At 49.9% G+C, this 20,979-nt stretch overlaps 2 protein-coding genes across 7 annotated transcripts in view; one reads left to right on the top strand and one right to left on the bottom strand.

Annotated features, from left to right (window-relative positions):
* The window catches only part of Septin8 (septin 8), a 24,295-nt gene extending 17,646 nt beyond the window's left edge, over window positions 1-6,649 (top strand). For 2 of the 6 annotated variants that reach the window (XM_063230609.1, XM_063230607.1), the window contains exon 10: window positions 5,312-6,649. In XM_063230609.1, the coding sequence (XP_063086679.1) occupies window positions 5,312-5,477 (166 nt within the window). In that variant the 3' untranslated portion in view covers window positions 5,478-6,649. Of the gene's footprint in view, window positions 461-5,311 lie in introns of those variants that run through there. The other 4 variants (XM_063230612.1, XM_063230611.1, XM_063230608.1 and 1 more) reach the window with 3 other exon arrangements.
* On the bottom strand, window positions 6,030-10,043 carry Ccni2 (cyclin I family member 2). The gene is made up of 5 exons (XM_063230615.1): window positions 9,468-10,043; window positions 8,385-8,516; window positions 8,205-8,273; window positions 7,931-8,005; window positions 6,030-6,603 (listed from the first exon to the last, which is right to left on the bottom strand). The coding sequence occupies exons 1-5, from the start codon at window positions 10,026-10,028 to the stop codon at window positions 6,430-6,432; spliced, it is 1,011 nt and encodes a 336-aa protein (XP_063086685.1). The 5' UTR covers window positions 10,029-10,043; the 3' UTR covers window positions 6,030-6,429.
* Window positions 10,044-20,979: the final 10,936 nt, after the last annotated feature.

Here is a 20,979-nt window from a genome sequence, read left to right as displayed (position 1 = left end):
CCTGTGGCCGCCGTCTGTGCACGCGTGCAAAAGCCATGAATGCTGGAATCCAAAACTGACGAGGTTTATTTTTTTCAGAGCCAGTGGCTGGTCTTCCATTTACAGTGTCACTATCCCTTGACGGAGCAGTTATAAGGCGCTCTGGCGAAGCCCAGCGGTGGCGCTAGGGCTCCCTGTTCAGCCCGAGGTCTGGTAACAGTGCTGCAGGCGCCGCCCGCTCCCCCTCCATGTTAATTTTTTTCTAACCTAGAGTCTAATTTCAATGATAACTTTAAGAAACTTCTAAATATTTTTATTTTGGCACCAGCATAAAAACAAATAATATCCTCTCCCATTATTTTCGTAAGTAACACGGACTCCCTGGTTTTTAAAAACTAAAAACACTCTCAAACCTTTCTTATGTACAGAGTACCCCTATAATATATAGGGAGAGGCGGGTAATAAACTTCCTGTAACGACAGTGTTTGAAATTTCTTTACCAATGACAGTGGAACGCGAACAAGGCCTCGGCCAGCGTTTTTCTGTGAATGTAAATGGAACAGCAGCCCAAAGCCACGGTCTCTGGCCAAAGGTGCTACCTGGGAAGAGGGACCAATGCTATTCCTGTATGTCGAGTGTTTAACTCTAAGTAAGACCCCATCAACCTGGCTTTGCCTGCACAGAGGCTCTGGGGAAGAGGTGGCTGTCCTGGGTCATAGCTTCTTCCTTTTAGGCTGAGTGACAGGACAAGGAAAAGCTGCTTGATAGATTTAGGACAATTTGAGAAGAAGTTAGCAGCCCGGGGGCTTTTCCCACTCTGGCTGCAGTCTGTGAAGAGCTTTGTAAGGAAATCCTGGCAGCATTCTTCTGTGGCTGTGCTCTAGGTGCAAGCCCCTGGGAATGTCAGGGCGCCACCCGGGGCTCTCACCCTGAGACATCAAAGGTGATGCCTGCCGCAGCTGCAGTGCTGTGCGGAGCCTGGCACGCTCCCTGCATGGAGGCTGTGCTCAGGACTGCTGGGTTGGTAGCTTTTCATGCCCCTGTGCTTGCTCCTGTCACTGTTCCCCCTTTCTGCCCGGCCTGCTTTATTGATTTCCAGGACCAAGTCTGGGCTTCCTCCTGCCCCTCTGAGAGATGTTGCACTGAGTGTTAGATGGAGGGAGAGCCAGTGCTCAGGGGGCTGAGACAGGAGGATCACTGGGCTAGTCTGCACTGTATAGAAAACCCTGTCTCAGCTCCCCACCCTGCAAAAAAGAGTTAAGTGGGCTCTTACAGATCCACCAAGGCATGGCCAGAAAGGGGCAGCCTGTACAGGTAAGGGGCTTCTCCTGCCTGTGGTGGAGGAGGTTTTATTGATGTTCCAAATGAATATTGTCCATGTGTTACACCATGACCAGGCCTGAAAACTTATACTATCTAGGTGGACTATCTTAAACAGAAAAATAGGAATGTAGAGTTAGGTGCAGGCCTCAGAAGGGTTCCTGAAGATAGAGCGTCATCAGCCTCACAGGTGCCTCTGACTCAGAACCAGCAGCCCGCCGCTCGAAGGCAGGTGTGGACGGCGAGCTGCTTCTCCGCTGGCCATTTCCGGTCTGAAATTGTGCGGCCCTGGGTCGGAGTTTGACCTCGGAAGCGCTCTCCTAGCTGATGTGTTTCTCATGGTGGGGCGTGGTGACCCAGCAGGTGCAATGCTTACAGCAGAGCGGGGACACCTGCCTCACAGGCCTCGGGGGCTGACCCTGCCACCTGCCCACTGCAGCCCGTCTAGGCAGCCCGGGCATGTGGAAGGCCTCGCTGTGGCTGGTTGTATTTCTGAGGTGGGCGCTGCCCCCACAGGGTCCATCAGCGTTTGCCAGCTTCTCCGTACCTCTCCCCTTGCTCTTTGTGTTTGAGCTGAGACCAAGTTAATTCATAAAACTTGGCATTTTCTAAGTAGCCACCGGTCCTGGAGCAGGACCCCATGTGCAGACCTGATGCACCCCTCTTTGCTCATCATTTGTTAGCATTTTGGGGTGTCACGTAGGACCATGTTGGCATTTCCTGCCCTGTCTTCCCTGACCCAGGTTGGTCTGAGGTAGACTTGCCATATAACTTCTTGTCCAGACTGGAAAGGGGTTGCCGTTAATCATTATGCCAGACCAACAGCCATAAACTGGAGCCTCCCAAGCCAACCAGGATGTGGGCTCTCTCTCTCTGGGAGCTGAGTAGGGTTCCTGATGGCCAGACTGACTGCACTTAGGCATCTGTCTGTCTGTGGGTTCCTGGGTCAGGCTGAGGGAGCGCGTCTTGCTAGTCTGTTATGTTAATGTGTTTTTCTAAAACTGCTTCACTTGTGAGTTCATTTACTCCATTTATTGACTGTTTTGTTCCTCTCCATTCACTTTGTACTTTTTTTTCCCCATTAAATTTTGCATTTATTTTCAGTTTTTATGGTGTCTTTTTTGGGCATCTCTTTTGATTTAACCAATGTCCTAGGCCTATTAATACGCTACAGCTGTGGTAAAAGAGTGTGTCTTTTCCGTAAACTTCATGGAGGCGAATCTTCTGTAGAAACTGGATTTTAACAGTGAGCCCTGTGATGGGCGTCTCTGAGTCGCCCATGGGAGGGCGTAGGAAGGAGGAAAGAGGCACAGTTAGAAAAGAGAAAATGTGGTCTGCAGCCCGTGAATCTTTTTGGGGTAACTAGGTGAAGGACGTGAGGAAGGTGCACCCTGCTTTCATGGGGTGCAAGGGGGACCTGGGCCAACTAACATGTGTGTGCATTAACACTGCTGATGTTCATCCTAACCCTGAAATTAAACATCATTACTGTCCCTGTTAGATAGGCCAGGCAGAGAGGTGACCTTGTCACTCAGGGTCACATAGCAAGTGACTGGAAGGGAGGCCTGATGTTGATTGTCCATGTCCTTAATTCCTGGGGGTAGCTGCCTCTGGGCACCACAGGGGAGCCCTGGAAGGGAGCCTACACACGAGGTGTGGTTACAGTACTGCTTTGACAGCCGGCTGCGAGGTTTTGGAGGAATCGCTGTAGAGAGGCGGGATGATGCTCCGCTAAGGGCAGGCAGAAAGTCCATTGAGGGCGGCACTTCCTTTGCTCTTAGGAAGACCCAGAGTGAGAGAACAGGGCCTGAGGCTGGGGCTGAGCTGGGGCGGGAAGGCGGGTATTGAGGTGTCCTTTGCGAGCTGCACTGGCCTCTCCCCTGGAGGCTGCTTTCCTCAGGCTTGGAGGAAGCAGCAGTGTGGACTCCACTGGTGCTGTTGGCCAGTTCCAGGAAGGTCTGCCGTGTCCCCTGTGCTGAGTCTCCCCTACTCCAGCTGCCTCGGGGCTCCCTCCCATTTCCTACCTCTCTGGAGTGGGGACCAAAGGAACATAGGTTGTGTCCTTAATGCCCCGCCGTGGAGACACCATGTCTGGGAGATGTTAGTAGAGCAGGACCTCACACGAACCTGGGCAGCACTCAGCTTTTTGAAAACAATTGTCATCTCCCCCCCCCCCCAAAGCTCCAACATTTGCCTAAAGGCGTGGCAGCAGGGCTGTCCCTTAACTCAGTACTGGGCCGCTCAGGGCTCTGCACTTCTTCCAACAGTGGGAGCAGCTGTGGGACTGAGTTTATGGCTGGGGCCCAGGAGCCTCCCAACAGTTCCCCAAAGCCCGAGCCATGGTGCCTGGGCTGGTGGGACCTTAAGGACGAGCTCCTTCCCACCTGCTCCAGTGCCCTCCCTGGAAGGGAGGCCCAGGGCAGCTGTGCCATGAGCAGCCCGCAGCCCATGGCATCTCGAGACACACTGCCTCCCTGCAGCTCCCCACCTACTCTTTGGTCTTCCCAGGTCTGCCTGCCTGGTGGTGACTGAGGAGGGGCGTGCCCCATGTGTTTGACTGTAGCAAGCCTAAATGCACAGCAGCCTTAAATGCAGATAAGATCCAGACAGCATTACTGACAAGTTTTTATTACATCAAGTCCCAAAAGCAACGTTTGTGTCAAGAAAGGGTAGAGACTATATATAATACAGATGTGATTACAGTAGGTCCGGTCCCTGACCACTGTGCTACACCCCCACCTCCACTGCACAGCCATCACAGAAAGTCACAGTGGAAGACCTCACCCCCTCCCAAAGCATGTGGCCCAGTCGTTTAGGCCCCCAGTGCTGCTTCCACAGCTCCCGCTGGCACCTTCCCCAGCTGGGCTGCAGTGCACCGAGGGTTCAATAGTAGCATAGCCTCCCCCTCCAATGCAGCAGTGGAGCAGCCTGGGCCCCAGGGCCCGCTCTCAGCCCAACAAAGGGCTCTCAGAGCCAGGCCTGCCTCCCAGGTGTACCCAGTAATGCCCATTCATCTGTACAGCATTCCTCTAGTTAGCCCAAGAAATGCCTGTGCTTAAGAGTAATCGAGGCTGGAGCTGGAGAAACAAGTTTGAATCACTGGGCAACTTAGCGAGACCTTGTTCCCAAATATCCAAGGGGCTGGGGCTGGAGGTCAGCACAGAGGGCCCTGGATCCAATCCCCAGCTGGTGCAGGGGCCAAGGACGAAGGTGCTTACTGCTTGCCTAGGGTTAGTGAGGACCAGCCCCTGCCCTGCAGTCCTGATCAAGGCCCACTCTGGTCTCCCTGGTTTCACCAGGAGGGAGAAGGTAGGGTTGTCTGTCGGGACACCCTTCCCTCTGCACTCTCTGTCCCCACTTTGCTTGCGAGGACTGGAGCTTCCTCAGTTGCTCTTCTAGGGCTTGCTACCCTTCTCCTAAGGATTAGTAAAAGCAAAGAATCCACAGGGGTCCGAGCCAGGTGGACTTCCGCTATGCCCTGTCCCACTGGGGCAGTGGCAGAGAGGCTGGGTACCAGGTGACTAGTTGTCTGCTTGGGAGGATGATGACAAACTTCCCAGGTGCCACAGGACCAGCTCCTTGCAGTGTCTGTACTGCTCAGTACTGACCTGTGTTAAGACAGAGCCCAGCCGCTGAGCAGAACCCCTGAAGTTCAGAGGCCGCGGCAGAATGTACAGTGCTCAGCATTAAGCCGGAGGCTGCCCCGCCTGAGTCCACCCCAGTCCTCTTGCTGATGTCTTGTTGCTAAGCCGTTTCTTTTGCCATTAGAAACCCACCCCCATCAGGCCAGTGAAGGAGCGTGTACCACACCCAGGTCTGCAGGCTGGCCAGGTGGGCACTGCCCAGCCCTCAGGCCTACTCTGGCCACCGCTGTCACGGCCAGAGCATCTTGTGGCGCCCAGATGGGCGAGAAGGGCCCCGAGTACCTTGGTGTAGGGTTAGCGTGGTAGCTGAGCGGTACAGGGAGAGCTTGGCCTGGGGCAAAGTTGATGTGTACCTGTGCTTTCTTTAGCAGATCAGACATAGGAGCACAGCAGCCTGGTTCGAGCCTCTCGAACTCTAAGGTGATGATGACCAAAGCCAATGTGGAGCCCTTGAACTGCAGCAGCTGGTGGCCCGCCATACAGTGCTGCAGCTGCCTGGTCAGGGACGCGACGTGGAGGGAAGGACTCGTCTGAGGCAGCAGACTCATCACGTGGGGCTGGCTCAGCATCACTAGGGCATGGAACTAGAGACCGTGGTTTTTAATGTTAGAACAGAAGACCCCATAAAGTTTCACATGCTCCGTGACCGGAAGTCCAAACAATTTCACTTTCTATCAGGGAGCATCCGATGGGACCCAATCCTTTTCGTTTCTGTCCAGGGTCCCCAGAGTGGCTTGAGGCTTGAGACCCTTTCTGTGGCCAACCTGAGCTTCAACCCTGGAGAGAAAATTACTCTGCTTTGGGATCCCCTCATGAGGAGCCTGAAGTATCTAGATGACAAATGTTTCCATGCCGGAAAAGAGAAACATAGTGTTCAAGTTGAAGGTAGCAGAAAAGTTACTTGTATCTGCTTGACTTCAAGGCAACAGTGGCCAGTTTTCACAATGGAGCAGCCCTTAGGGATCTAACTTTCCTGCTTCCTAACAGACCCAAGCCCCACCACATTTCCATTGCGTAATTTTGCCTTACTAACAATCACATCCTTCAGGATGATCATCATTCCCCCAACTAAGACAAACTAACGTGTGATATTTTTTAAGTGCCAGATCAACATGGTCTAAAGCTTCAATAAGGATTGTGTGTAGGTGAATCAAGACAGCTAAGTGAATGTGTGTAAAGTGTAGCCAAAAAGCAGACAGATATTTATGTACAAAATTCATAGAATGGAAAGTGAAATATTTTTGCAGTGTATTTAGGAAGAAACTCACCATAGCAGTGGCATCTAAATATCTTTGTTAAGTTAATTTAATGACCTTTTAGAAATGAGAGGCTGGTGGAAGACGCATTTTCACTCTTCTGTAAGCAGTGAGCCCAGTGGGTCACCTCACCGTGGTGCATGTGCAAAGACCCGTGCACACTTGTGCTGTGCACATCTGTGCTTTGCTGTCCTGTGTTGTGAACAGTTGTCCCAAAGGCACACAGGAGTCTAAGGAAGACTCTGCAGCTGCCTCACGCTTACTATATTCAAGAAGTCCAGAGGTGTCGCGATGTGGAGGTCCCAGTGCAGGTCCTTCAGAATAGACAGCTCCATCCTCCGCAGCTCACTCGCGGGATAGGGAGAGCCACAGAGCTGTACGAAGTCCGTTATACATGGAATTGACTGTAAAAAAGACAATAAAGAGGCCAAAGGCCTACATCATATCACAGTAGCTTTTGTTTTCTTATCTCTGGGGCCTGGGTATCCATGACCTGAGGAGAGATGTCATCCAGCAGCCTGCCATAGGAAATGTCTTCGAGGAAACGCCACCCGGGCCTTAGCTGCTGCCGGTTCCCCCAGCAAGTTGCAACATGGGGCTCGGACTCGGGTGTTCTGGAGGCCGGGGCGGTGCCATCTCTGGTCAGCCACAACAACTTACCCAAGTTTTTCCAGGAGCCATGGAGCTGCCGTGCCTGTGCCCCAGCCCTGTCATGGCTACTTAGAGAGAGGAAATTGAGGCCTTTGGGTTTCCCAAGGGGCGCATTGAGAAAACCTCCCGTGGTTTTTGTAGCACATGCCTTCCCTTCAACCTTCACTGAAAGTGCGGTTCAGGCTAGGAAACTGACTTCCCCAGAGGGACTTAGTAAGCCAGGGGGCCTAGGTAAGGTTGTCTGTGAGTAAACATTAAAGTACCAGGTGCATTCAAGACTCGGTCTCACTTTTTGTAGCTGAGCAGAATACAGCTATAACTTCCAGAGATGCTTCCTTTAAGGGTCATTTACTTGGATTTTTTGTTGAACAAAAGCCGCTAGGGTACAAGTTATATTTAATAAACAAGGGTTGACATTTTTTAATCAAATGTATTGAACTGGACACCCTTTTCCCCCTGCTTCCTCAGACCCACACATCAACCCAGGGAGACTGGAAATGGTCCCGATTTCCCCATCACCACGGTGGAAGAGGTCGGGGAGGAGGTGGGAGAGGATTGAGAAGAGCCAGGTGCGACAGTGTCCCCCAAGCAGAAAGCCACAGTGAGACTCAGGTGGCCGAACACACAGCTGTCCTGCAGCTCCCAGAGAAAGGTGTCGCAGTCCCAAGGACCGAGTTCCACACCCAGCTGTCTTTAAGTCCCAAGCAGCTTTTAGAAGACATAGTTTTCTAGGGGCGAAATTCAAACCACCTGGTTTACAGGACGCTCGCTTCACAGCTCAACGGCAGGCCCCAATGTTGGGGGCAGGTTGTGTCTACCTGGCCAGCATCAACCAGCAAGGCCAGATGAGGGCTCGGCTTCTGCTGCATAGGGGTAGGGGGTCCCGCTGTTCTGCTTTCTGCTTGTGGGGGTCTGAGTGTCTCCCAAGAAAGCGGGTGAGCAGAGATCGCAGGAGTCAGCGACGTTTCCAAAGTGCCTACCATCCCCGAGGGCATCAGCTCTTGGGGACCCCGTGCACTGCAAGGTCACACATTCCAGTCCCTCAGGTGCAGCCCCGCGTGCACCCCAGGGAGCCATTACCTCATCCTCTTCATTCAGTTTCGCAGCGAGCCTTAAACACGCAATCACCGCGCACCGGAGCGCATATGCTGTGGCCTGCAGCGTGAGCACATGGGGCGCGCTCCAGAAACAAATTGGACAGGATGGGGGTGGGGGTGGGGTGGTGGGGGTGTGTAAAGAAAATAAACCCCACCCCATTCCTCCATGGGACTGAAGGGAGATTAGTGCCCGAGGAGGATACACCCAGTGGTGCTCCCTTGTCCGGGGGCCTGGCACCAGGTGGGCCACGCGGTACCTGCTCGGGGACACAGTCCGGCCTCGAAGCCCTGCCAGGCCGGTCCTGACCAGCGCGTCCCGCCGCGTCCTGCGGGAAGAAGGTCTTTGCCAGCCAGGACCAACCCCGGGGGCCACAGGTCACCGAGCCCGGCAAGCTGGGGGATTTGGGGGGTCCCCCGGGGAGCCCCGAGCCGCCTACCTCCCGGGCCAGCAGGAGGCGCCCGAAGATGGACAGCGCCAGCGTGAAGGTGGTGCTGGAGAACTGCAGGCTGCTCCTGAGCCCCAGCAGCCACACCGCCATTCCCCGGTAGGCGTCGCGGACCTCGGGTCGCTGGGGAGGGAGGGAGGGAGGGAGGAGGAGACGGCGGCCGCGGGATAAGGAGGGGACCTGGGCGCCCGGAGCAGCGCCCCATCCCTCCCGGGGACCCCATCCCTCCAGGGGGCCCCTCCTCCCCGGGGACCCCGTCCCTCCAGGGGACCCCTCCTCCCCGGGGACCCCGTCCCTCCGCGGACCCCTCCTCCCCGGGGACCCCGTCCCTCCCGCGGACCCCTCCTCCCCGGGGACCCCGTCCCTCCAGGGGGCCCCTCCTCCCCGGGGACCCCGTCCCTCCCGCGGACCCCTCCTCCCCGGGGACCCCGTCCCTCCAGGGGGCCCCTCCTCCCCGGGGACCCCGTCCCTCCAGGGGACCCCTCCTCCCCGGGGACCCCGTCCCTCCAGGGGACCCCTCCTCCCCGGGGACCCCGTCCCTCCAGGGGACCCCTCCTCCCTGGGGACCCCGTCCCTCCCGCGGAACCCTCCTCCCCGGGGACCCCGTCCCTCCCGCGGACCCCTCCTCCCCGGGGACCCCGTCCCTCCAGGGGGCCCCTCCTCCCCGGGGACCCCGTCCCTCCCGCGGACCCCTCCTCCCCGGGGACCCCGTCCCTCCAGGGGGCCCCTCCTCCCCGGGGACCCCGTCCCTCCAGGGGACCCCTCCTCCCCGGGGACCCCGTCCCTCCAGGGGACCCCTCCTCCCCGGGGACCCCGTCCCTCCAGGGGACCCCTCCTCCCTGGGGACCCCGTCCCTCCCGCGGAACCCTCCTCCCCGGGGACCCCGTCCCTCCCGCGGACCCCTCCTCCCCGGGGACCCCGTCCCTCCCGGGGACCCCTCCTCCCCGGGGACCCCGTCCCTCCGCGGACCCCTCCTCCCCGGGGACCCCGTCCCTCCGCGGACCCCTCCTCCCCGGGGACCCCGTCCCTCCCGCGGACCCCTCCTCCCCGGGGACCCCGTCCCTCCCGGGGCACCTGCAGGCTCCCGCCCCGCCACAGGCGCGCCTCGCGTTCCAGCGCCACCTGCAGGTGCGCGAGCAGCCGGCGCTCGTCCAGGGGCCCGCGGGGGTCGCAGGGCAGGGCCCGGGGGTACGGCGGGGCCCGAGCCTGTGCCGGGGAGGCGGGCGCGGCGCAGGCGGACGCGGGCTCCGAGTTCGCCCGGCGTCGGGGCAGCGGGGGTCTCCCGGGCCCGGGGGTGCGCCTGGGCTCGGGCGGCCGCAGCGGAGGCCAGCGGGGGTTCGCGTCCGGGGCGTCCCCGAGGCGCAGCGCAGCTCCCGCTCCCGCTCCCGGCGCCCGCGGCCCCGAGCCGGCTGCAGGGGGCGCGCCCGAGGCCATGGGGCTGCGCCCGCCGCGCCCCGCTGCGCTCTTATCGCCCGGCCGCTCCCGGCGGCCCCCGAGCCCAGCTGCGGACCCAGCCGGCGGCTCTGCGCCGCCCCGCGCCCGGACCCGGCGGAGGCTCGGGCCCGGCTGTGCGTGGAGGGCCCGGAGGGTCGGGCTGGCCGGCTCGCAGGGCAGAATACACGCGGAGCACGCCATTTAGTGGGAACACGGGAAGCCCCGCAGTTTCACTGCAGAACGCTGTCCGCAATTCCGGAAAGACTCCCACAAAAGTGCTCAGAGCGCAAGTGTTCGTCGCAGCCCATACCTGGATACAGCTCAAGGTCCAGGCGAGCCGTTCAAGGAGGTGGACTGTGAGATCTGCAACTCTTCTTTTTTTTTTGTACCGGGAATCGAACTCACGACATCATGCTTGCTAGGCAGGTGCTTATGCCGCTGAACCAAATCATCTTTTTTTTTTTTTTTTTAAACAGGGTCTCATTATGTAGTTCAGGTGGCGCTTGAACTCACTTTGTGGCTCACACTGGCCTCGAGTTCACTGTGATCCTCCTGCCTCAGCCTCCCGAGTGCTAGGTGTGGTGGCACACACCCAGCAAATTGTGTTAAATCCACACAATGCAACACTACACGCCATTGAAAACTAATAAACTACCGCTGTACCCAACACCACGGAAGGCTCTCGAACACCAGATGCAGTGCAAGGGGGCAGGCATTCAAGAGTTTGTGCTATGTGACTCCTCTTTACAGAAAGTTGTTTAATTTACGGACAGAAGGTCGAGGCTGGGAATTTAGTTAGTGGTGCAGCACCTGCCTAGCAAGCGTGAGGTCCTGAGTTCAATTTCCGGTACCCTCACCACCGAAAAACGCAAAATCTCTTCAATCTCTTCAAGTCGACTAGGTTGGCCCCAAGTTCCTGGACTCAAGCATCATTCTGCCTCAGCCTCCTCAGTAACTGGGACTCTAGGTCTGCTCCACCATGCTGTAGCCTCACATGAAGTATTTCTAAAAGAAAAACGAATGTACAGTATAGTATATTGTTAGAGTCAAGATACTGAGTAGATAGGGTTGTAGTAGGGTTGTAAGGAGCTTATAGGAGGCTGATAATGTTCTGTTCATCTGTGAAAGTCAATCATGATGTCCTCTTATAATTTATACACTTATGCAAACTACATTTTATTAAATTTTTTCATCACAGTAAGTTCACATTTAATGCAAATTAAAATAAATCTGAGACTCCATCTCATCCCAGAAAGAATGGCTATTACAAAAAAATTAACCAATAACAAATACTGGAGGGACTGTGGGGGAAAAGGAACCCTTCTCCCCAGTTGGTGGGAGTGAAGAATTGTGCAAACACTATGGAAATCAGTGTGGAGATTCCTCAAAATACCAGGACTAGAGGTCCCATTTGACCCAGCCATTCCTCTTCTTGATATCTTCCCAAAGGAATTAACAGCATCATACCACAGTGATATATGCAGACCTTTGTTTACAGAGGTACATTTTGTGATAGCTAAATCTTGGAAACAGCCCAAGTGCCTATCAGCTGAGGAATGGATAAGGACGATGTGAGCTTTAAAAAAATCGATGGAGTACTACTCTGCCATAAAGAAGGGTAAGGTTAAGACATTTTTATCTAAATGGATGCAACTTGATGCCATTCTCTGAAGTTAAGTAAATTGGGCACACATGTAAACACCACATTGTTCCTCTGGTGTGAGAAATAAAAGTGTAAATAAGGGCCATAATGTGTAACAGATATTGTGAAGATTAGGAAGAAATGTTCAAATGAGAAGAGGAACTACGGAGAGGGAGGCATAGAAAGAAGAGAAAGGAAAACATGATGAGAACAGAACTAATGAAAGGAAATGAAACAAAGCTTTTGTAAGTAAGGAGGGGAAGAGGCGTTGGAGGGAAGGGGAATGGGACGAAAAGATTGAAGTTACACCGTGGCCGGTACAGATTCCATATAATGAATGAGATCATCATGTGTACCTACAGTGGACCAATAAAGGTAATTAAAACATAATAAATTCACATTTAAAATACATGGGAATATTCGGAGAAGAAAAGGGAAACCAAAGAAATAGTTACAGCAATACTCCAGACACACCAAGCATGATGAATTCTAAAAAGTGTGTGTAGGGATTTACATTAAAATGGCAGAAAATGAAAGAGAACCTAGCTATGCAGCCCAGGCTGGCCCTTGACTCACTGTGCAGCCCAGACTGGCCTCAGACTTGCGGCCATCTTCCTGCCTCAGCCTCCAAGTGCTGAGATTACAGGGCGCTCCATCATGCCAGGCAGGAAAGAAATCTTGAAAGAAGCAGAAGGAGAGAGTGAGAGAGGAAAAGCTTCACAGAGAGCAAGGACAAAGACAAGAATGCCATTCAACTTGTCTCCAGAAGGCCCAGAAGCAAGAGCGGGACACTTGAAGTGCCGGGAGAAAAATCCACCAGGCTGTAGCTTCTCAGGCAACCAGAAGTGGGGGAGACGCCCTGACGGAGGTTAGAAACCTTTTCAGGAGGAAGGGAAACCACAGGTCAAAACTCAGGTCTATACCATGAAGAAAAGGAAACTGTCATGAAGGAATACACAGTGGTGAAATACACTTTGTTTTCTAATTCTTGGCTGGTCTAATGATAGTTTGCTCAAAATAATAGCAGCCATATATTTGCTAAGTAAAGGGGCGGATAGGGAATGAATGATAGAGATTTCAGGCACAGGAGGGGAGAATCTGAAATACTTTGTCATGAGATACGTGGACTGTTTGTAAAGTAGTGCAGTGTTAGTTGAAAAGTAGACTTATATTAGTTGCAAATATATATATGGAAAACTCTAGGGAAACTTCTAGAAAAATTTTTGTTCAGGACTGGGATTTAGCTTAGCAGCATAAGTGCCTGCCTTGCAAGCATGTGGTCGTGAGTTCGATCCCTGGTACCAAAAAAAAAAAGTTTTTATTTAAAATTTTTGTTAGAACACGTTTGTAGTATATAATGATTATATTCACTGTAGGGGTTTGGTACATGTATGTAACATATTTCAAATTTTTAAAAGTACAGTTGCTTGGCATGGTGCCACAAGCCTGTAATCTCAGCGTTTGGGAGGCTGAGGCAGGAAGATCACTGCAAGTTTGAGGCTGGCTACATAGTGAGATCAAAACCAATCTGAACTCTATTTCAAGACCCTGTCTCAAAAAAACAACAAAAAGGTATAGTTAGTATTTGATATGGTTTTCGGCACAATAAAAGAGAATATAAAGTAAAATAGCCTTTATTCCAAGGATGAGGAGAGAACTCCATGACCGCTGGAGCCTGACCTTCTCTGCCTGAAGCATGGGGCATTGGGCATGCGTATAATTTCCGACTGGGGTGGCGCTTAGGGCAGCATTGCTGATGTAGGAGCAGCCGATTGGAGTTCTCTTTGCGCGCAAGAAGCAGTTCAGGAAGAAGCAGGAAGTGGCAGGCTTTCTGCTTTGGCCTTCTGCCTCCTTAGACCAATGCCATGATTTCTACTGAGGCAAGAATCTTTCATTCCCATCTTTTTATTGTTAGGAAAAGGACAAAGTCTCTGTCTTACTACTTCCTGCTGAAAGGGAGTGTCGTATTGGGGTTCAGGAGGGCTGACAGGATGATGGTTGATGCCCATGTAGAAGGTGGTACCAGGTGTTTCAGCCAGGACAACTTCATCATTGGTGAATGTCTGCGTGTTATACTGGGAAAACAGACAAGGTGTTATGAGGAGGCAGACCACTGTCATATTTAAGGACCCAGGGGAGGTAAAGGAAAAAGATCTTTGATTTAAATATGCCGTTCCGGGCTGGGGATTTAGCTCAACAGTATAAGCACCTGCCTGGCAAGCTTGAGGTTGTGAGTTCGATCCCCTGTACCGCAAAAAAAAAAAAAAAAAAAAATGCCGTTCCATCAGGACCGCGGTAAAGTGGAATTCTGAAAAATAAGTGGGGTTGGGAAGAGTGAAGTTATGAGAGGTAGTTATTTCCCTCATCTTAAAGGGTAAAAGTTAAAAGTGTAGGTAGGTAGGGCTTGTCTCTGCTCCAGGAGTTGAGCTGGAAAGAATAAAAGGGCTGGGGAGGGCCGTGACTGCGTCACTGTAAGGGAGATAAGAGCCTAGGCCCACAGGGAGCGCACGTTTGACTGAACAGCTGAGGGTTGAGAGAACTAAGACAGTTGTGACATAGAACAACATGAAGGCACTCTTACACATGATGTGGAAGTCTTTAGGAAAGACTGTCATGAGTCCTGCTGTAAAAAGGATAATTAATAGAATGTAAGAAATTAGGAACCAATTTGGATAACAAAACATGACTTAGCCTGAGAGTTGTGGCTGTGAGGCCTTGGTGAGACGGAGACGGGTGGGCAGCAGAAGATGAGATGACCACTCAGGACGGTTAGATTCAGGGTTGGGAGGGCCTCAGCCTGAGAGATGTGGAACCAGGATGAGAGTCCAGCAACTTTGACCGATGTAGGGGTTGCCAAGAAGGTAGGGGCCGCTCCACCTGGGTTGTAGTCCTGTGGATTTAGAACGTTTGAGATAAATTAGATCTCCTGGGGATATGGGAGGATCTGATTTGGTCCCTTCAGAGGCTTGGGGGAGACAGATATCAGCATGTTGTTGTAGCAGGTGTTGGAGGAGAGGACTGGGTTGTAGTCAGGAAGAGGAAGGAGACTTTGGGGAGTAGGAAGATTGTGGAGTAAGAATGGCCTGCCATACCTAAGTTCAAAAGGACTTAAAAATGTAGGAGCCCGGGGAAGTGCCCTGAGCTTGGCTAAGGCTAAGGGCAGAAGTTGAGGCCAGGGTTGGTGTAGTTCTAAAGTGATCTCAGTGTCTTAGAAGATTGAAAAGATGTTAAATAGAACTGGAGATATAGCTCAGTTGTGGAGTCCTCTGCCAGGACTTGGATTCCTAGAAGCAAAACAACAACAAACCCCACAAAATTATATAACGAAAGAATTGTAACAATGTTTTATGGATTTGTAACATATTCAGTTGCAAGATGAATAAAAATGATTAGAGCTATATGGGAGGTACATTTCTATTGGTAAAATTAAATTAGTACAAATCTCCAGCCAGGTGTGGTGGTGCAGGCCTGTATCCCAGCACTCAGGAGGCTGAGGCAGGAGGCTTGTTGCAAATTTGAGACCTGCCTGGGCTACAAAATGAGTTTAAGCCCAGCCTGAACTGCATAGCGAGACCCTGTCTCAAAAAGACAAAAAAAAAAAAAAAAAAAAAGAAAGAAAGAAATAGTAGAAATCTGAGCTACAGTCTGATAATAGATGAATATTATAAGTGGTAGAATAAGCATTTAGAAAATAACTGAAAATACACTAAAAATTTAAATGGTGAACTAGAAAATAATGAAAACTAAGCAACAAAAGAAAACCCCAAAAAAACAGAAAAGAGATGACATTATAGAAAACAGGAAAACAGTGGAAGACTCATCCAGACGTGTCAGTAATAATGTTAAGCGTGAGTGAGTTAAACGGCTGTGTTGGTTTGCTGTGGCTGTTTATGGGGAACAAGCTATGTCCCTCTAAAATCTGTATGTTGAAACTCTAGCCCCCAGTGTGGTGGCACTGGGCCAGGGGAGCTTTGGGAGGTAGTAGGTTGTCATGAGGGCCTTCATAATGGGATTAGTGCCTTCCTAAAAAGAGCTCGCTCCATGTCCTCAGCTTATTCTACGAGCCTAGGACCACCCTGATGTTATAAAAAGACCAGAGCCTTCCGGAGGACAGAAGCAATAGAACTCTGCAGAGTTAGTGTGTGATATGTTTTAAAAATGCACGATTATCTTGATAGGTTCAGGAAAAGCATTTAAAAAATTTAATATCCATTCATAATAAAAACTACTACACAAACTAGGAAGTTAACAAGGGCTGGCCATGAAAATAGTACAGCTAGGACTGGGGATTTAGCTCAGCAGCACAGGCACCTGGTGCCTGCAAGCGCAAGGTTGTGAGTTTGATCCTTGGTAAAGAAAAAGAAAGAAAGAAAGAAAGAACAAAAGAAAGAAAGGAAAGAAAACGATATAGTTGACATCACATCTCATGACAAATGAGCACTTTCCAACTAAGATCAGAACAAAACAAGAAAGTCTTTTCTCATCCCTTCTGTTTAACATTATAAAGGAGGCAAATAGATAAGAAAAAGACACAGGATTAAAGAGCAGCCAGACTGGAAAGAAGTAAAGAAAAAGAGAAGTGAAACAATCTCTGTTTGCAGATTGTTGGGAGCCGCGGCCGACACCGGTCGCCTTACTTGGCGGACGTAGGGCCTGTGGGTGGGAGCGGAGCCTGAGCTAGATTGCCCCTCCCATCGAGTGAGTCAAGTTGGCGCCTGCTTCCTGCCCCCTGATTGCCCTGGCGACTTAAACAACCCGCTCTGTAAGATAGTCTGCCTAGCAACAACTGATGTTAGCCAATCAGCCCGCATCGCGCGCTTTGAACTGATTGGCCACTGTTACCCTATAAAAGTAAATGCCTCTCCCGCCACAAGAGAGAAGCACAGAGGAAGCACAGAGAGAGATAGAGAAAGTCCACCGGCGAGAAAGGGCTGGTGACAGAGCGGAGGCCTCGCGGGGCCCACGCGGAGACAAATAAAGGCAAGGTTGCACACCGCCAGACTTTGTCGTGTGTCTTTCCTGCCGGCCGGGAGCGACACCGACAGCAGATGGCAGCATTTTGTGCATAGAAAATCTTCAGAAATTCAATTAAAACTGTTATAAGAGTAAACAAGCACGGACGCTGCAAAGGAGGGCTGGGCAGAGCTCAGTGGCCAGGGCCTGCCTGGCAGCGTGAGGTCAGGAGATGGGCTCCTGTACCAAAAAAAGAAATAAGAAGCTTGCAAAATATGAGATTGTCAAATTTATTTTTCCACACCATCAATGACCTGGTAATAGAATTAAGGAAATCATCCTACTTTCCTAAGTAAAAGACTTAGGAGTAAATATAATGAAAAAGGTGCAGCTGGGCACACATTGCATACCTACAATCCCAGCACTCGGGAGGCTGAGGCAGGAAGATTGCTGAGAGTTTGAAGCCAGCCTGGATTACCTATTGAGTTCAGGGCCAGCCAGCACTATACAGTGAGATCTTGTCTCCCAAACCCACTCCCCCCCAAAAAGGAAAAGGAAAATATTTGTATATTAGAAGTACATTATTTTAGGGCGAGGTCGCGAGTTTGATCTCTGGTACCAAAAAGAAAAAAGAAGTACATGATTTTTATTTATTAAAAATAAGTTTTCTTGGCAAACATAAAGTGAGTTCAATCCTCGGTACAAAAAAAATGAATAAAAATAAAAGTTTTTTCCCATAAACAAATGTTCACAGGTTGAAAGACTTAAATTGTTAAAATGGTAATACACTCTGATTAGTCTAGGAATTTAGCATTATCCCTAGTAAAACTGAAACTCCCTTTTTGCACAGATTGACACTTATTTCGGAAGCATCCCTGTGGAAGGGATTCAAAATGGCCAAGGCAATCCTGGAGAGAGCAAAGTTGCAGGCATGGAAACATTAGATTGTAAAACACAACTGTGAAGCTGTAGCAATCGAGGCAGTGCGGTGCCCAGCACTGGGCTAGCTGTGTCCATCAGTGCCCTGAGAGTCCATCAGTGAGCTCACAAAGGTGCTGACTCAGTGAGGAAAGAAATACTCTGTTGGGCACAGGGGGCGTGGATAACCGTGTATTCACATGCAGGGAGACAAGTTGGCTTTCTGTAATACCAAATGCAAAAATAACCCAAGGGCTGGAGATGTAGCTCAGTGGTCCAGCGATTGCCTAACCTGTGAGAGGCCCTGGGTGTGCTCACCAGCCATGCAAGAATAAAAAACAAAACAAAACAAAAAATCACCAATAAAATAGATCATACAACTATACAACTAATCTGAACAAATCTTTATGACCTTGGGTTAGGAAATGATTTTTTTGTTTTGTTTTGGCTTTTTGGGCCCAGGGATTGAACTCACAACTTCGTGCTTGCCAAGCAGGCACTTACACTGCTGAGCTAAACCCCTAGCCCAGGAAATGTTTTTTTTTTGTTTTGTTTTTGTTTTTGTCTTTTTCTTTTTTTATCAGTACCAGGAAATGGTTTTTTAAAACATGCATGAAATCCGTAAGGACAAAAGAAAAATATGTAAATTGGACTTGATCAAAATTAAAAACTTTTGTGCTCCAAATGGGGGGAAATGTTTGCATATCATGGATCTAAAAAGGAAATTGCAAAAGAACTGTTTACAGTTTACTAACGTGGAGACAAAATAAGTGTGTTCATTCACCTTGATTGTCAGCTTGCTTGGCTTGAGAGATGCCAGAGAAATGAAGAGGCACACTTGTGGGTGCGTCAGGGTGGGTTATGAGAGCACGGGCGCAAGGCTTATCCCTGGCCTCTTCTGGCTTTCTACACCTCCTGGTTGCCACAAAGGGAGCAGCTGTCCCCTGCCATGCTCTTTACACAGCTGCTTCCATGGACTGAGCCTTCTGAAACTGAGCTGAAAATAAACCTTTTTTCCTGTCAGCCATGTATGGCACAGATTGGATCCCAGTGCATACGGAAACAGTTCAGTAATTTCTCCAAAGAAATTATCTGAGTAGGGGCTGGGGATTTAGCTCAGCGGCATAAGTGCCTGCCTTGCAAGCAGGCAGTCGTGAGTTCGATCCGCGGTACCGATAAAAAGGAAAAAGACAAAAAAAAAAAAAAAAAAAAAAAGAAAGAAATTATCTGAGTGGTCAACAAGCACATGAAGAGATGCTGAATGCTATTGGTCATCAAAAGAAAAATTTTTAAAAAGTGACAATGAACAAACCACATGAGATACTTTTCTGCACAAAAGCAAAAGCAAGTGTTGGCAAGGATCTGGAGAAATTATCAACCTTATGCCTTGCTGGTGGGAATGTAAAATGGTGCAGCCACCATGGAAAATATCTTGGGGCCGCCTCAAAATGTTAAACATGAGTTAGACATGGCAAAGCTGCTTCCACGTACCCAAGGGAAATAAAAAAAATATATATTCACACAAAAACTTGTAGAACCATTGTTCTTGATAGCCAAAAAATAGAACAACCTAAATACCTGTCAATGGCAAGTAGGTAAAGAAAAGCCATACAAGGGAATTTTTTGCCATAAAAGTAAAGAATTACTGATATATGCAATAATCTGGATGAAGCTTGAAAACATTATTGTAAGTGGAAAAAGTCATTCATAAATGCCACGTATTGCATGACTCCATTTATGACAAATGTCCAGAATAGACAAATGTGTTGAGACAGGAATTAGGTTGGTGATTGGCTGGGGCTGGGATGTTTGTGATGGTGGTGGTTCAAGGATCAAGGGCAGAGTGACTACCGTGAGTATAGAGGGTTTTTTAAAGAGTGAATAAAAATATTAAACTTGATTGTGGTTATAGTTGTTCAGCCCCATGTACATAGTAAAAGCCATTGTATTGCACAATTTAAATTGGTGATTATATGATATGGCATTTGAACTATGTCTCAGTAAGTTTGTGTGTTATGTACAGGACATTTTGAATATCAAATGCAGTCAAGTACTAGGAGATAATAGGTAGGAAGGGCAGATAAAAAGAACTGGGGTTAGACTTTTTTTTTTTTTTTTTTTTTTGTCTTTTTCCTTTTTATCGGTACCGGTGATCAAACTCACCACTGTCCTGCTTGCAAGGCAGGTGCTTATGCTGCTGAGCTAAATCCCCAGCCCTGGGGTTAAACTTTTTTTTAAGTTAGTGGGGACATTTTGAGATGCAATACCAATACCTTAGGATTTGGTCTTGGTGTTTGTATGAAATTCCAAGGTCTTGATTTAAATCTCATTGTATTGTGATTTCCTTTTAGGTGTCTTGTGCTAAGTGAAACCAGGCAAACACATCTTCTAAGAACTAAGAGAGAGAGAGAGAGAGAGTGAGAGAGAGAGAAACATGGAGATCAAGAGAGAGACAGAGACAGAGAGAGCGCTGAAGGTTGGTGCTACGTTTTACTTTGTTTTGAGGTGCTAGAGAGAAAACCAGGGCCTCACAAATCATTGAGTTACACCCCCAGGTCCAAAGGTTAAAATTAGAAGGTCATAGTAGGACTCCCTGAAAGCGTGTTTTTCGAACAGTGACTTTCTGAAAGAGGTGAGGGAGGATGGTGGCTGGCAGAGCTTTCTGGGATGCCTGGATTTAGGTGTGGGCTTCTTCACTGCCCGTATGTATGACCTTGGAAATGTTATTTAATGGCCTCATGCCTCAGTGTATGTGTAAAATAAGAATACATAATACCTATTTCAAAAGGTTACCACATAGATAAAATGACTAAAGCTGAAGAAAGCAGAACCCTTGAAACAGTACACTGGCCCTGAATAAAAGGCTTTACAGATCTTTTCATGTTTCTACTACAACAGCCTGTGCATGCTAAGACGAAGCTTGCTTGGCAGGGAGAGGCCAGCACGGCTGGTGCAGAGGGCACAGTAGGACAGAGCCTTGTGGTTTTCTCTGTGGGAAGGAAAATCACTGGAAAGTTCTGAGCAAAGACAAGATCCGACTCATGTTTTCATACCATCTCTCTGGCTCCTGTGCTGAAAATACAATTTCCCTGCACATCTACTGGGGATTGGTTCTAGGCCACTCAATAGCAGTTTCTGTGGATGCTTGAGCAGTTTATATGAAATGGCATGTAACCCACACATCCACCTGTATATTGTTCAGATGTTTCCTTTTCTCCTGTACACCTTAAATAATCTCTAGATGGGGCTAGGGATTTAGCTCAGTGGCATAAGCGCCTGCCTTGCAAGCAGGCAGTCATGAGTTCGATCCCAGGTACCAGTAAAAATACAAAAAAAAAAAAAAAAAAAAAATCTCTAGATGATGCAGCATAGGTGCTATGTAAATAGCTGCCCTACTGTATTGTTTAGGGAATCACGACCAGAAAAAAGTCTCTACGTGCTCAGTACAAAATTTTTCCCTGAATATTTAAAATTTGTGATCAGTTAAATCCATGGATGCAGGCCTCCCCGATGTCGAAGGCTGTCTAGTGATATAGTGAAAGGGGACAAGAGTGTAATCAGAGTAGTTGTATGCACATGAGAGTGGTAAGTAGTTCTGCTTTGAAGAGAGATCCAATCCCTGTATTGAAGGATTCCAGT

This window comes from Cavia porcellus, unplaced genomic scaffold (assembly GCF_034190915.1).
Source record: "Cavia porcellus strain 051 isolate PalLab524CR breed Dunkin Hartley unplaced genomic scaffold, mCavPor4.1 scaffold_19, whole genome shotgun sequence".
Taxonomy (NCBI): domain Eukaryota; kingdom Metazoa; phylum Chordata; class Mammalia; order Rodentia; family Caviidae; genus Cavia; species Cavia porcellus.
This window is presented reverse-complemented; position numbering and strand designations above follow the sequence as displayed.

Excerpts from the sequence above, each read along its gene's own strand:
- Ccni2 (XM_063230615.1), bottom strand. The coding sequence starts at position 10,028 with ATGGCGTGCTCCGCGTGTATTCTGCCCTGCGAGCCGGCCAGCCCGACC. Across the intron at positions 8,517-9,467 it reads GGCGGGGCGGGAGCCTGCAG|CGACCCGAGGTCCGCGACGC; the intron begins GTGCCCCGGGAG and ends CTCCCTCCCCAG. Across the intron at positions 8,274-8,384 it reads GCCTCCTGCTGGCCCGGGAG|GACGCGGCGGGACGCGCTGG; the intron begins GTAGGCGGCTCG and ends TTCTTCCCGCAG.